This window comes from Neltuma alba, unplaced genomic scaffold, assembly GCF_004799145.2.
Source record: "Neltuma alba isolate B1F8T4 unplaced genomic scaffold, ASM479914v2 tig00011136_pilon, whole genome shotgun sequence".
NCBI lineage: Eukaryota > Viridiplantae > Streptophyta > Magnoliopsida > Fabales > Fabaceae > Neltuma > Neltuma alba.
The window spans coordinates 216,577-230,814 of record NW_021635872.1 but is presented as its reverse complement, the minus strand read 5'-3'; the positions used below and the strand labels follow the sequence as shown (position 1 = coordinate 230,814).

General features: G+C 35.3%; 1 protein-coding gene across 2 annotated transcripts; it reads right to left on the bottom strand.

Moving 5' to 3' along the window:
* Positions 1-1,466: 1,466 nt before the first annotated feature.
* LOC114761808 (histidine kinase 5-like) lies at positions 1,467-7,779 on the bottom strand. 2 transcript variants are annotated; one of them, XM_028951242.1, is made up of 14 exons: positions 7,442-7,779; positions 5,905-6,813; positions 5,233-5,289; positions 4,818-5,045; positions 4,644-4,737; positions 4,343-4,549; positions 4,072-4,202; positions 3,897-3,946; positions 3,534-3,811; positions 3,324-3,427; positions 2,420-3,217; positions 2,139-2,306; positions 1,666-2,032; positions 1,467-1,513 (listed from the first exon to the last, which is right to left on the bottom strand). In XM_028951242.1, exons 2-13 carry the CDS (start codon positions 6,622-6,624, stop codon positions 1,910-1,912), a joined length of 2,958 nt encoding a protein of 985 aa, XP_028807075.1. In that variant the 5' UTR covers positions 6,625-6,813; positions 7,442-7,779; the 3' UTR covers positions 1,467-1,513; positions 1,666-1,909. The 2 variants fall into 2 exon arrangements, with proteins under 2 accessions (XP_028807075.1, XP_028807076.1); XM_028951243.1 differs by lacking the exon at positions 1,467-1,513 and having other exon boundaries at positions 1,992-2,032; positions 2,118-2,306.
* Between the last annotated feature and the right edge of the window lie 6,459 nt (positions 7,780-14,238).

Below are 14,238 nucleotides of genomic sequence, written 5' to 3'. Positions count from 1 at the left end.
ACCCCCATGGATACTCTCTCAATCATAATCAAGTAGAAGAAGGAGAAGGGGTATTAAAAAAGATGATTATGTTGTTTTAGGAAAAATATGTGACTTTTCTTATAATTAACTAACTTACCTAACTTCTTTGATCTAATCAAATTAGTTAAATGGGTCTTATATTAAGAATCGAAAGAGTATTTGTTTTGATTCAGGACGACTAGGATTGGATCCTTGCCTAGCATTACCTAGCAAAATTTTAATTACACTTCATTGGAAAACCGTTCCAATCAGAAATCATCGAATTGATCAACTGAACCATCATCATTATTTTGAGTCAGCGTCACTAACAGCGGGCCGCTTGATAAATGTGGGCCAACCCTGGATTAATCATCTTCTTCTAAGCCTGAATCTGGATCCTTCAGAATATAGTTTACGCTGTTTAGACAATTGTTTATTTCATCATGAGTAAAATGTATAATATAGAAATAATCTCAATAATATTTTAAATTAAAAATAAATATATAAAATTAAATTATTTAAATTAAATTGGAATAAGGAAATTCTATTTTAAAAATGATTGGCTAGCAAACACTTCCTTCGGTTTTACTTATAAGTTTCAAAGTGGGGGGTGGTTTATTTTATTCCTCCTGTCCTAAATATAAGATCCTTATACACTTGTATAAGAGTTTTATATTTAGGATTGGAGGAGTATAAATTTCAATTTGGTGTTTGTCTTAATATTTAGTGCACTTTTTTTTTTCAATTTTACCCTTAATTATTCATTTTCTCTTTTTGCCATAATTTCTCTTATAATATTTTTCTATCTCTTTTTATAAGTAATATTGGAACTTATCAAGTAGATCAAAATATTAGTTAAAATTAGTTAAAAGCAATAAATGTGTAAAAATTAAAAGTTCTCTAAAATGCCTTTATTTATGGGGGAAGAGTAGAAGAGAGAGGATAAAAAAAATTATTATAATAAAGAGAATTATAGAAGAAAGAAATTATGTGATGGAGAGATAATGATTTGAGAAATGAGATAATAAATATATTGTATTAAAATAAGTAATTAATGAGAGCAAAATAAATAATTTGTTACAAAAATTCAAGACAACTTGCAAATGTTTATATTTAAAAAGAAAAGAAAAATAGTAGTTGTTGCTCATAAGAAGAAACGAAAAGAATATATTTCTAAACTATTTATTATTTTTAACTAATTATTTATTATCTGTAAATTAATTAGCCGAGTAACTAGAATACAAGTACAGCCTCGCGTCCTTTAGAATTTTTTAATTTTTAGAGCGTAGAGAGAGAGAGGGAGAGAGAGGGCCGCCATTCCGCGCAGATTGACTGGGGATCATGGCGATGTGGAGTCGGCTAAATTAGCTGGAACGACGGCCAAAACCGCCGTAAACATAAGATAGAGAAACAGGAAGGAAACTTTATTATCATTACTACTTACTAGATAGCTTTATATACGAAGAATCTTTCCATCTTTAAGAACGATTCTACTGCATCATAATGCATAGTACTGCTGTCCCAAAGCATTAGATACTAGTGAAATCATAAATAGATCTGAGAGGACAGTTTAAGAAAAGGAACTATGCCTATATTTGACAGATGCATGCCAGATGTTTATATAACTAGTAGAACTACTGTCATGTTGTGTGTCGGAGAATTTACCTGCTGAGATATGATCTTGTTATTGCAAATTCCCTTCCCTCTTGTAGTAGTGCAGAAAGGCTTCTTGCTCTCCCTTGGGAACTAATAAAAAAAATTACAGGGGAGACAAGGCAAAGAATATTTTAGATCTGTACAACTCAAGTTACTAGACGCTAATCATGGAGGACAACGCATTCATTACAAAACTTTCCTACCCTCTTTTATTTATTTATTTTATACACACATGTCATAATTTACAAGGATGTCACCGTAGGAATTGTTCAAGGCACTCCTTCAATTTCTGGAATGTCACTGGTTTAGACACAAATGAGTCCATTCCATTTGCATAACACTCTTCCGCACTCTCTGACAAAGCATTTGCCGTCATCTGCACATCAACATGAGATAGTGAGAATATCATCCAATATGTCCCTTACACGTAAAGGATTGGTGTCTTCTAAATTAGAAGATACATAATCAGACTAAGTGCTCACTGCAATAATGGGCATTCGCTTTGTACAACATTCAGGTTTCTGCAAATCTGAAGTTGAAAAGCTTGACTCTATTCCAGCTTTTGTTGCAGCATCCCAATTGCCAGTTTCCTCAAAAGAGCGAATCAATTTTGTTGCTTCAAGACCGTTCATAACTGGCATGCACACATCCTGCAAAATTGCAGCTACCATAAGTGCTCATATTATTCAGACAAAACATTTCGTGGTCCTAATAAATGAACATTCTGGTTTCGGAAAAACGGTGGTTCCAGAAATTAAAGTACCATCAGAATGAGGTCATAACTCCTGCGCTGAACTGCACGCACAGCTTCCGCTCCATTATTTACCACGTCTATGCTGTGACCTAACTGATTCATCATCGAGCGTGCCACTATAACATTGACGTTGTTATCTTCAACTAGAAGGATCTTAGGCTCTAATGGGGGTTTGGCCACTGCTGGTGTACTATTATTTCTGCTAGTAACACAGTGGGAAGTTCTGTTGTTATCCTTCTCTTGCGTCTCACTTGATTGCTGGGTTTTGCTTGACTTCGTTGCCACCCCAATTTCTCTACTTGCAATACCATTCTGGAGTTGAGCAAATGTATTACCTTGACGCTGCTTGTCTCTACTAACTACACTTTCCTTCTCTGTTTCTGGCTTATGAGTCATCGAACTTCCTGATTCAGATATCTCTGGCGCGTCTGGTACTGTCACTCGGATTCTGTCTCCAACTGAAGTTGTTCCATTTGAAGTGAAGTCGTTAGAGGGGAACGAGTAAGAAGTCTCCGAAAACCCATTAAAGTTATGAGGGATTGTGAGCCCAAGTTTATGTGGTAACAATTTTGGGGCTCTGGTAGATCCGCTGGACGAGAAAAGTGAGCCCAACGTACGTGGTTGGAATTGGAAGAATCCTTGCGTAGCATCATCCGACGCAGCGTCGTCGTTCGCCCTATCTGAGAGCTCGTCGGTGTCATCTGAATGATCACAAGCAATAGAAACCTTGTATGGGAGTATGAATGTAAACGTAGAACCACAATGTTCCTTGCTTGACACTGTTAGACGACCACCCATTAATTCGACCTATTCCAATAAGAAAAGATGTTATATTAATCATTACCACCCAAAAACTAAATAAAAAGAATGATCAAAGGACTATTTCTTTGAATTTGGTTCAGGAAGGAATTACCAGTTGTTTGCATATTGCTAGTCCTAGCCCAGTGCCGCCATACTTTCGAGCGTGGTCTGCACTGACTTGCATGTACCTTTTAAATAGAGTAGGAATTGCATTTTCTGTTGCACAAGAAATCGATGAAAAATTATATAGAGTGAGCAGCTTTCTGATAGAAATCAAATTCCTGTGCATTCGTTCAATATGTGTTCCGGTTTAATAAGATACCTGGTATTCCAATTCCAGTGTCGTATACATCACAACGTATCCACACTGTAGTTTCAGTTGAATGAGGTTGCTCCTCTGTATCCCCATTTCTTGAGCATTCGCTTTTAACTGGAGATCTGCATTCATCACTTCCATTTTGTGACGCTGACAAGTATCTCTCTTCTGTCAATCCACTCACCGATTCGCTTGACTTGTCTCCCGATTTTGCAAAATTGGGCTCCGCTACAACGTAGAGATTTATGCCAACTTTACCTTCATGGGTGAACTTGATTGCATTGCTGCAAATTTTTGACGGAAAAATCAACCCAAATGATAAAATTTTAAGGTTTTACATAGTGTTTGTTAGTTTGTTTAGAAATATACCTTGTGAGATTTGTAAGAATTTGCCGAATCCTTAAAACATCTCCAGTGACCTGAAATAAAGAGGAAAGAAAAGATCATCAAAGACGTTAATACCATGATACAAGTACTCTGTTATTGATTCTTGATGGAATTTTTGGAAGGAAAGCAAGATGAATAGTGTAATATAAGATATCACCTCAATAGGTACATCATCTGCCACATGACCTTCTAGGGTTAATATTTTCTGCAGCGATACTGCAGCAGTCTGCAGAACATGCTTTACTACCTCTCTTGGACGGAATTTGGTAGCTTCCAGCTTCATGGCTCCTGCATAGACAAGGTCACCAAAACCCGAAATCACTTCTTGTCTGAAATAAGACTCCCAAATTGCTCTAAGGATGCTTAAATAAAAATAGCTTATGTAGATTATAAAAGAATATAGAATGGTATAAGGTAGTTTGTCTGACCTGACTCAACCTTGGAAAGATCTAATATGTCATTTATAAGTTGAAGAACCAAATCTCCTGAGGAAAGCATGACTTCCAAGAGCTGTCTCTGCTCCTTGTCAAGTTTTGTAGTAGAAAGAATTTCAGCCATGCTAACAACCCCCGACAGTGGAGATCTTATTTCATGGGACATGGTTGCTAGCATTTGTTTTGCTCGCATGGTCTCCTCTATTCAAGGTGGCAAATTATAACAATAATCATTCTTGCAGCCAAATCGAGTTGAAGTGAAATTCAGAACTAATTTTTGACCGAGTGATCAAACCTGTAATGTGGATGGTCTTATTTAATTCAGTCTCTTTTGCTTTCTGAACTGCAATCTCTTCCCTAATTTGTGCCATTCTTTCTCTTTTTCTCACCTGCAGTATGTCTGAATTATCAATACCCTCATCTGCAACAAGAAGATTGTTAATATCTTCAAAAGCCAGATAGAATCTACCTGATCTGTTACATCCATTCCCATGTAATTTATCCCAATTGTTTCCCCTGCCTTGCTAAAGACAGGTTCTACATAAATTAAGAATGTCTTTGACCCAAATAGTTCTGTCTCAAAGGTAATTTCCCTTTTCGCAGGCAATCCTTTTTCCAAAACTTCTCTCTTAAAATCTTGAGATTCCCTGACTCCAGACCCCGTGAAAATTTCCACATCTGTTCTTCCTATGATGTCCTGAAAGAGAGGAGTAGATTTTAGAGTCAAGACATTTCAGCATACTTATATCACACAATTTTGAGAAAGAACAAGGAAGATATGATGTTTCACACTTTCAAGGGCATTTTTTGATCTAAAACATTCAAAGAAGAATACAACGATACAACATCTTACGCAAAAGCTTTCAACCAGAAAAGTTCACTACCTCCTCTTGCAAACTTGGGAAATGGTTATAGATAAAGCGATAGCGCAACTCTTTGTCCTGAAGAAAAAATAAAAAGAGAATCAGCCCTTTGATAGAAGGCAGAAGTTGAGCATTAACATGATGATGAACCCAGAAAGTTTACAATGGGGAAGTTCTAGTCAAAGTATTCAATTAAGTTTTGGCCCAAGTTCCAGAGAAATACTGTCTGCTAATTCCAAAGTATTGCATACGCATACATCAATTTACTGGCAAGTACCTACACTTTGTTATGGCACCAATGAAGGGTTTAGTTCTACAGTTGGCTAATTCTTTGTGAATAAAAACGCAATTTCAGTCCTTCCTGGGTCCCATGTACCTAGGTAGTACAGCAGCACAGTGTGCAGAGTGTCAAACAAGATATGACTTCGCTAGGGTGAATTTGGTGCCGCTTCATGATATTGTAAGTAATTATCATCGTGTTAATTTAGTTAATTTACAAATGAATGTTTGTTATAGCACTTTTCAACTTAAAGGTTCCGAAAAACTCAAGAAGGGAATCTAACATCAGGTATGAATTTTGAATGAAGTCACAATGTAACATCCCAATTAAGGAGTATGTTGCACATAAGCTAAGATCATTCTATAAGTTGTTGCAGAGGCAGAAAATTCAACGCAATACTCACTGGAATATACCTGGTGGCCTATGACAACAGGTGCATTCTGCAGAATAAAATGCAAGAAATTATCTGCTCTTTTCAGAATCTGAGACAATTCTTCTACAGGAGAGGACTGCCTTTCAAGATTCTTTATGCTTTCTTCCAGCTTCTCCATAAGTGTCTGCTCTCTGTGTATACTCGCTTCCAACAGTTTTTCCAGATGCAGGGCCCTCTGCTTCCAGTACACTACAGTATCATACTCGGCATCTATTTCAATACCCTTATTCTGAACAACAACGTCTTTTTTCCTCCGAGGTATATCTTGCCATATGTCATAAACCTCATCCAATATAGAAACTGGTCGTTTGTCATCCCCATATCTTATGTCCTCAAACCGGTGCTCTTCCAATATCTTCAACTTCCTCAGCTCAACCTCCTGTCTCTGTTTGCTTAGGTTGTCGAGTTCTTCTCTTAGGAGACGCACAGCATTAGCCTGCCTGTACTCCAGGTATTTCATGAAATAGGTCAGCTGAGATGACCCTCTGTCTGTGTAGTTAGTGAGCTCCATGAGACGTTTGAAATCTACTATAGTTGGCTCCTCCACTATTGTGACCTCCTCCAACATGTCTTGGTCACTTCCTGGCTTCTCTATGTTAAACTGTTTCCCAGCATCAGTTCCAATATCTTCTGGCCACATAGAAGGCAGGACTTCTATGTCCATGTCCTCCATAAGGTCATGCTCCATCTCGCAAACCATGAAAACAGACTGATTATATCCAGTTGCTTTTGCGCAGCCTATAATGAAGTCCTCTTTGCATTTGTAGTCAACCAATTCTGACTCTTGGCTTTCTTTTGCATCGCGAACAAAGCCCCAGCAGGCCAAATGGATAAAATCCTGCCCCAACCTGTTAGGCGAAGATGGGTTCCATACAAGTTTGGCTCTCAACTACGAGATAAAAGAAAGAAAATAGAATAGCGTGAATGAGTGGGAGGCATTATAGGAAAAGATTAACTGATGTTAAATTATTGCCATTTTAGGACATGCCTAGCTGTCCAACTATCGGAAAAGGCATCTGAAAATCCCACCTGTAAACTCTAAAGTAGCCGAAATTTCATAATTTAAACCAAAAGTCACCAGCCAGCAATTATGAATACAGGATAGCTGTTCAAGAAATTCTAACAAGGAAAAGGGAAGGAAATAATTCAAAGCCAAAAGAGAAGAAAGAATGAAAGAAAACAATATTTGACGAATTGATAATCTTCGAAATCTCAACAGGAGTTGTTGAAGACAGAGGTGGCAAACGTGAAGCAACAGATATTGAGAATTCAGAAGATGCAGGTTGGGACTTGTACAGCTCTGACACTAAACAAATATCAAACTCGAGCCAACTCTTCAAAAGTTTGGAGCTGATATACACATTTTCATAAGAAACGAAATCAATCAAGGCGATTGACTCACTGGACCACAACAACGATCAGTGACCCCGCCGAGATTCATACACCGAAACAAGCCAATAAAACCAATGAGAAAAGCCATCATAACAGTGAATTGAGGAGACCATCATTAGGCATACCTTTGAGCTTCCAATGAGAAAAAGCCAGCCACCACGGAAGTCCCAGAAAGAAGAAGAATTTTGGATGAGAATGTCGAGAGAGCTTTTCCCCGTAGATCTGAAGAATCCCTTGAACTGTGGAGTCAAAAGCCTTCAATGACACAGAAGGAAAAAACGCAGCTTATGGCTGGGAGAGAAAGAGAGAAGAGAGCATGTGACAGTGAAGGAAAAGAGAAAAACTAAAAAAAGAAGGGGAGAATTAAAATGAAGATGACAGATAACCAAGGAGCCATGTGCATGAGGAGGTCAAAAATGATAGAGAATTGTTAGCCATTTGTCAATTTCACATATATTTTAGTAGTCTGGGTGTGAGTTTGTGTTGTGAGACAGCGTTCAGAGGCTCAGAGCTTCGTCTGGCATAACATCAGATATAATGCTCCCCTTCTCTCTGAAAAACAGATTCAACTAATCATAAAATAAAATATAAGCTAGAGAGAGAGAAGGAGAGAGAAGCCGAGTTTTTATGGGGAGATGGAGTTTTTAAATGCCAAGGAAGCCATTGGTGTTCCCCGCCCTCTCCAGTGGTGCATGGACACATGGGGAGGGTGCTGCGCGTCTCCGTCACGCGCCAGCTATTTCACTCAAACGATGCATGCACTGAGACGTGAATGAAGCAACGGGGCGGCCGCACGGATTCTTATAAAACAAGCTTCTTAATTTGTGACCAGCTTTTGAATCTTGGGATCAATCTAACTACATAGTTTACGTGCAATATGTGTAGCTAACTACAACACTTCATAGCCAGCTCTTTTTTAATCCTATTCCTAAACTGGCTTCCCAAGTTTTCTGATCCCGGACGCAATGCAAATCTCTCATATTAGTTCCCCTTAAATAATGTATGGCTCCTCTGGATTTAGGATTAAGCCTGTGCTTGTTCTGGTGTTGGGAGAAGCTCAAAATGCGGCATAATATATACTTGTGTGCTTCTTTTCTCGCAAGCATTGAAGTGCGTTATTCAAATGAGAAATAAAACCCATATTTGCAGTGTACTAAAATCTGCTTTTGAGATGTGTGTGTGAGTGTATATAAACGACATGTTAAGAACCTTACTCGTGCGATTAACCCATCCCATAATGGGGTGGCCGTTTTGGTGTAATCACAAGTCTATCGGCATATTAGATATAGGATCGTAGGAATCAAGAGCAAGAATATACTACTTCCGGTCTTTAATGTAAGACCCTGTTTAACTTTTATTTTGGTTCTAAATATAAGACGTCAATCCACTTTGTCTTTCATATTTATACATTTTTTTTTCAAAGTAACCCTTCTACTAATGATAATTCTAGTCAATACACTTGATTAGCAAGGATATTTTAGGAAAGATAACATCTATTTAGGACAAATAACTAACTCAACTTACTTTCTTAATCTCCTCAAGTTAGTCAACTAACTCTTATAATTAGGATAGGAGAAGTATAAAATAAAATAAAAGCGTGTATCCAATGCCCTAATTTTTATCTTCCTAAAGCATCCAGTATCTCAATATTGTTTTTTTAGTTACACCTAGAATCTTAGTATGTAGGATAGTTAGGTTCTATTCGATACGAAACATTGAAAATAAGGGATAGAAATTAAAATTGCAATTGAAAAAAAATCATTAAAATAATATTTAGCATGAGTAATTACTTGTTATATAATATTAGACAAATCCAAAAAGGTGGGATAGTATTTCTCAATCTCACATACATAGGTTTAGTTAATTTCATATAACAAACAATCTCTTATATTAAATATTTTTTAATAGATTTTTTCAATCCCAATTTCGATCCTTATATCTAATTTTTAATGTTTCTTGCCAAACGGGACATTAGTGTACTAAAAATAAAACTGGGTGCTGGATACATAAAATAAAATTAAACTGCTAAATACCCCATAAAAAAAATGGGGATGGTAGATGTTTTTATCCCTAAAAAAAAAAATAAGAGGGGAAACATAAACAATGAAATCACGAACTCGTCAGTAGAAATATTAGTTGGGGAGACATGGGTTCGGTTTTTTTTATTTTTCTATTAAAAAAGGAGTACATGAATGAACTCGTGGAATGGCCTGCTTGTTTATGTAACTGAACAACGAAGCCATATTCTGCTGTGCACTCTCAGCGATTCCCATGTGAGGCCCCGCTGATTCGCCCTTCCCCACATAAAATACCAAATGCCACTTGGCATCCTCCCTTCTCGACACTTGCTTTTCCTCTCCGCCTTTTGTGGCATCGGCCACTTAACATATACTTCTTTTTTTTTTTGTTTTTTAGTAACAAGTTCACAGTGAGTCCGTGTTAAAAAAGTTAGAGATTAAGTTAAATTAAAGAGCAACATATCTCTACACTTTAGGAGGAGATTTTTCAAAATTGTGATATTTTTGTCCTTAATAGAAGAATTAAAAAATTAATTTATGATTATTAAAAATTTTAATTAGATTTGTGATTTATAATAAATATATATTGATTTTTTAAAATACATCTTTAACCATGTGCATTGAATTTGCAACTTGATATAAATCTTGTTACTGTATGCAATCAATCATTATTAGCTATGCAGCCACTTAACATATATCACTATTAGTGCTACTGTTCATGGCTTATCTAAAGTAATATTGAGTGGGTATTTAAAAATAACGTAAAGAAGCACTTTTATATTTAAAAAAACAAAATTCTTCTTACATATTTATTATTACTATTTATATAACACAAAATTACTTAAAATGAGATAATCCAAACATCCACAATCATGTATACCATGAATCACGCAGCCTTGCTTCTTTTTTCCTTAAATGGAAAATCAAACTCTACATTATTTGTCGATCCTAACCGATTTATGCACAAGAGATAGATCAATATGAAAGTGTTTAAAAGTAAAAGTCAACATTTTATTGAGAACAAAAATACATTTTATATCTTACTTCATGTCACTGACCTATAAATTTTATGAAATCTAACAACACTACTTGTTAAATTCTTGTAACCCCTGGCAAAACATTATCCTAAACATTAAATATTGTCTGCTCTTCTCGTGTTAATATTTCGCTGTGACTATGATGAAGTTGATAGCAAACAAACAATTTATAGTACACTGGCTAAGCTTCAAAACAATATTAATTACTTCCAGTTTTTAATACAAGATTTTGTTTGATTTTTATTTTATTTCTAAATATAAGAATCCAATTCATCTTGTTTTTTATATATATTCATTTTGTGCCAAGATAGTCCCTGTAATAATGATAGTTCTATCCAAATATATTTGATTAGTAAGGATATTTTGAGAAACATAACACTTATTTATTACAAACAACTAACTTAACTAATTTTTTTAATATACTCAAATTAGACAACTAACTCTTATATTAAGAATAGGGGGTAGTAAAATGAAACCAAAAAAATAGACCATCAGAAATAATGACTGTGTAAATGTCACAAACGAGTGTTTACCGAAGGGGGGGAAAAAGTCACAAACGAGCAAAGGCATCACGCATAATAAAGTGGAAAATATTATTGGAGACATAAGAGCAACCACAAGCGAAGGGGGAGATGTCATAGTGGCGCGAGGATGGATGAGCAATTGGAAATGATGAGCCAATGAGGAAACAGCTCCGGAAGCCCAGGCGACTGGTCCAGACAATCTCCTCAATAGCCGGATGATGCATCCTCATAATTATTAAATTATAGTATTTATTAAAAATCTGTAACCAGAACCAATAAAATTAAAATATGATCACATAATTGTGTGTGTAGACATGTTGGAACCAGTTTCAGTCCTCATCATCTTGATGAGCATCATAAACTCATCAGATCTGGATCGTCTATAGTTAATTTGAACAGTCCAGATTTAAAATCTTTAATTAATTATTTTTATATACAAAAACTATTTTTTGGAAAAAAATTATAGTTAGGAGATTATCTCTATTTTAGATTCTATATATATTAAAATAATCATTTTTAAAAAATAAAAATTAAAAAAATCAAATCTAGACCATTTAAATGAGATGTGAATAATGCAAATTTGATGAGTTCAGAATGTTCATCAAAATAATGAGTATTAAAACTGGTTCTAAAGTGGGAATGCATACTTCAATTTTTATTTGGCTTTTTGTTTTCACGTCTTAATGGCAGCTGAAGCATATATATCAATATATTCGGCAATTCTAAATTTAGAAATAAGTTAGAGAATAATGGGTAGCAAAAAGGAAATAAGTTAGAGAATTAATTATTACGGTTCTAAATATATTTGGCAATTCTAAATTTAGAAATAAGTTAGAGAATTAATTATTACGGTTCTAAATATAAGATTTTGATCTATTTTATTTTTATATTCATTATTTTTCTCGAACTGATTTATAAAATTTATAAAGTGATATATTCTTCTAGTCCTATTTATAAAGCATTTCCAACATGTTTCATACAGGTCAAGAAAAACCTTAAAATATATTAACTCTCTGTTAAAATATAATAACTTTCTAATTTTATTCCTATTTAATATATACATATTTGAAAAAAGATAACTATCTACACTATAATAAATGAAATACAAAATACTCCTCCGGTCCTAATTATAAGACCCAATTGACTTATTTGAGGAGATTAAGGAAGTAAGTTAAGTTGGTTATTTATAATAAATAAGTGTTGTCATTCCTAAATATCCTTGCTAATTAAGTATATTGGCTAAAACTATCATTATTAGAAGGATTATCTTGGAAAAAAATGCATAACTATAAGAGACAAAATGGATTGGGTCTTATAATTAGGACCAAATAAAAAGTCAAATTGGGTCTTATAATAAGGACCGGAGGAGTAGTATATTTCTCCTAAAAATTTAACGATGTGACCTATAAATAGGATAAAAAAAATCTTCTCTCTCTACTCCATAAATAAAACCAAAGAAGTATAATTTATTATTACCCAGCATATTTTAGAAAGAGTCACATATGTTAACATTAAATAATTTATTTTTTATAGTGATTTATTTAACTTTCATAATTCATCCCATGAACTACTTTTTACATGAAAAACCAGGACAATATGCAACTTTGGGTTAAGCTGGGGACGAGGCTGTATATGAGCTGAGATTCTTTTTTTTTTTTTTTTGGCTTTTTTTGGGAGAGTGCATGAAGTTTAGTGTGCGTTGAAGATGATGGGATTATGATGAGAGAAGGGTTGAGCCAGGGGATGACATCAAGCGTCGTCGTGTAGCCCCACTTAGCCAATGAAAACCCACCTCATTGCCCGTCTTATAACCTTCTTATCTTCCCTCGTCGTGTGCATGGACTGAACTCATCATGGCAGCCATTCTTAACTACCACTTCTCCTTATTGTTAGTTGTTTGTAGTGGGAGATTTTGATCCTAAGTGTAGGTAACTTATATCTTATTTAATGCTTCTTTTTTTCAATTTTACCCTAATTGATTATAATAAAAAAATTTAATTAGGTCTTATTTTTTCCTTCAATATCCATATCTCTTTAATAAAGACAGAAGTAAAGGTCCCGTCTATATAATACCTCTCTTAATATGTGAGAAATTCGTGCAAGTGAGTAACAATAAGAACCAAAATGATCCGAAAGTATATGCGCACACATTAAGTAGTCAGTATATTATTCCCATATATAGATCCATAACCAACGTGTCTCGTGAATTAGTGAAGCACTGCAACCTTGTTCTGCAGCAGGTGAGTTTCCCAAGGGAATACAGCCTCTGCAACATTCTTATACGTTTCTGAGTTCTGACATAATCGCCTGTTTCAAGTTCATTTATGTGATTAAGGTTGCCTCACAGCACATAATAGCACTGTTTCACATTGCATGCAGATTCATCTTTCAAATGGAGACTACAGTGCCTGTGAAGACGCCCAATACAGTAACTGATTTTAATAATTAGGTAGGGGGTGTGTGTCTGAGAAGCTTTAATTTTAAGAAGCTTTTTGGTGGGCAAAAACCTGCCTGTGGTGGAAAACACCACTCCGGATTTTCATCCCCAAAATTTTACAGTCCTTGTCCTCACCTTGTGACTGCAAGCCCTAATAATTCAGACACATGTATCCTGCTAAGTTACATCAAGATATGCCACTGTCTTTGTCAGATATACAAACTTTTAAGTTTGGGTGGGTAAGTTGGATTGGATACTGTAGATGTAGGACCCGGTTGAGATCGCCCACCAATTCAATCCAACCATTAAATAATGCCTTCCCCCTTTATGCCATATGATGAGAGTTTCCTTTTCCCAGAATCGATAGTCCCACCTTTTTACCCGTAAACCAAACTCACACACTTCCTTCCTTAATTACGGGTGAGGCCCTCCACCTTCCTCACCTTGTCTCCCGAGTCCATGTCCACATATTGATCAACCACCATAGATGCTGCCAAATGTCATCTGCTCTCGTTTTTCTATGTTGGTGGAAAATCTGGATCTTTTAATACAAATTACATTACAAATATATCTTATATTTAGGATGAAACCAGTATATTACTTTCTGAATGTAATGTTATACCCAATCATTGGTGGACTCCAAGCATCCTGTGTGGCAGAAAATGAGAAAGAAGCAGAGAGCACTAAGAATTATGCGCCCAGGAGCACTCGTATGCGTCAGACACCGTCTAGGTACAGAGACTAAATGGTTATGCTATTTCTGGTCATAAATATAAGAGTTAACTGACTAATTTGAAAAAATTAAAAAAAGTTAGTTCAGTTAATAATTCATAATAAATATGTATTATTTTCCCTTAAATGTCATTGTTAGTTTCGTGCATTTAGATTATCTTTTTGTAGAAACAT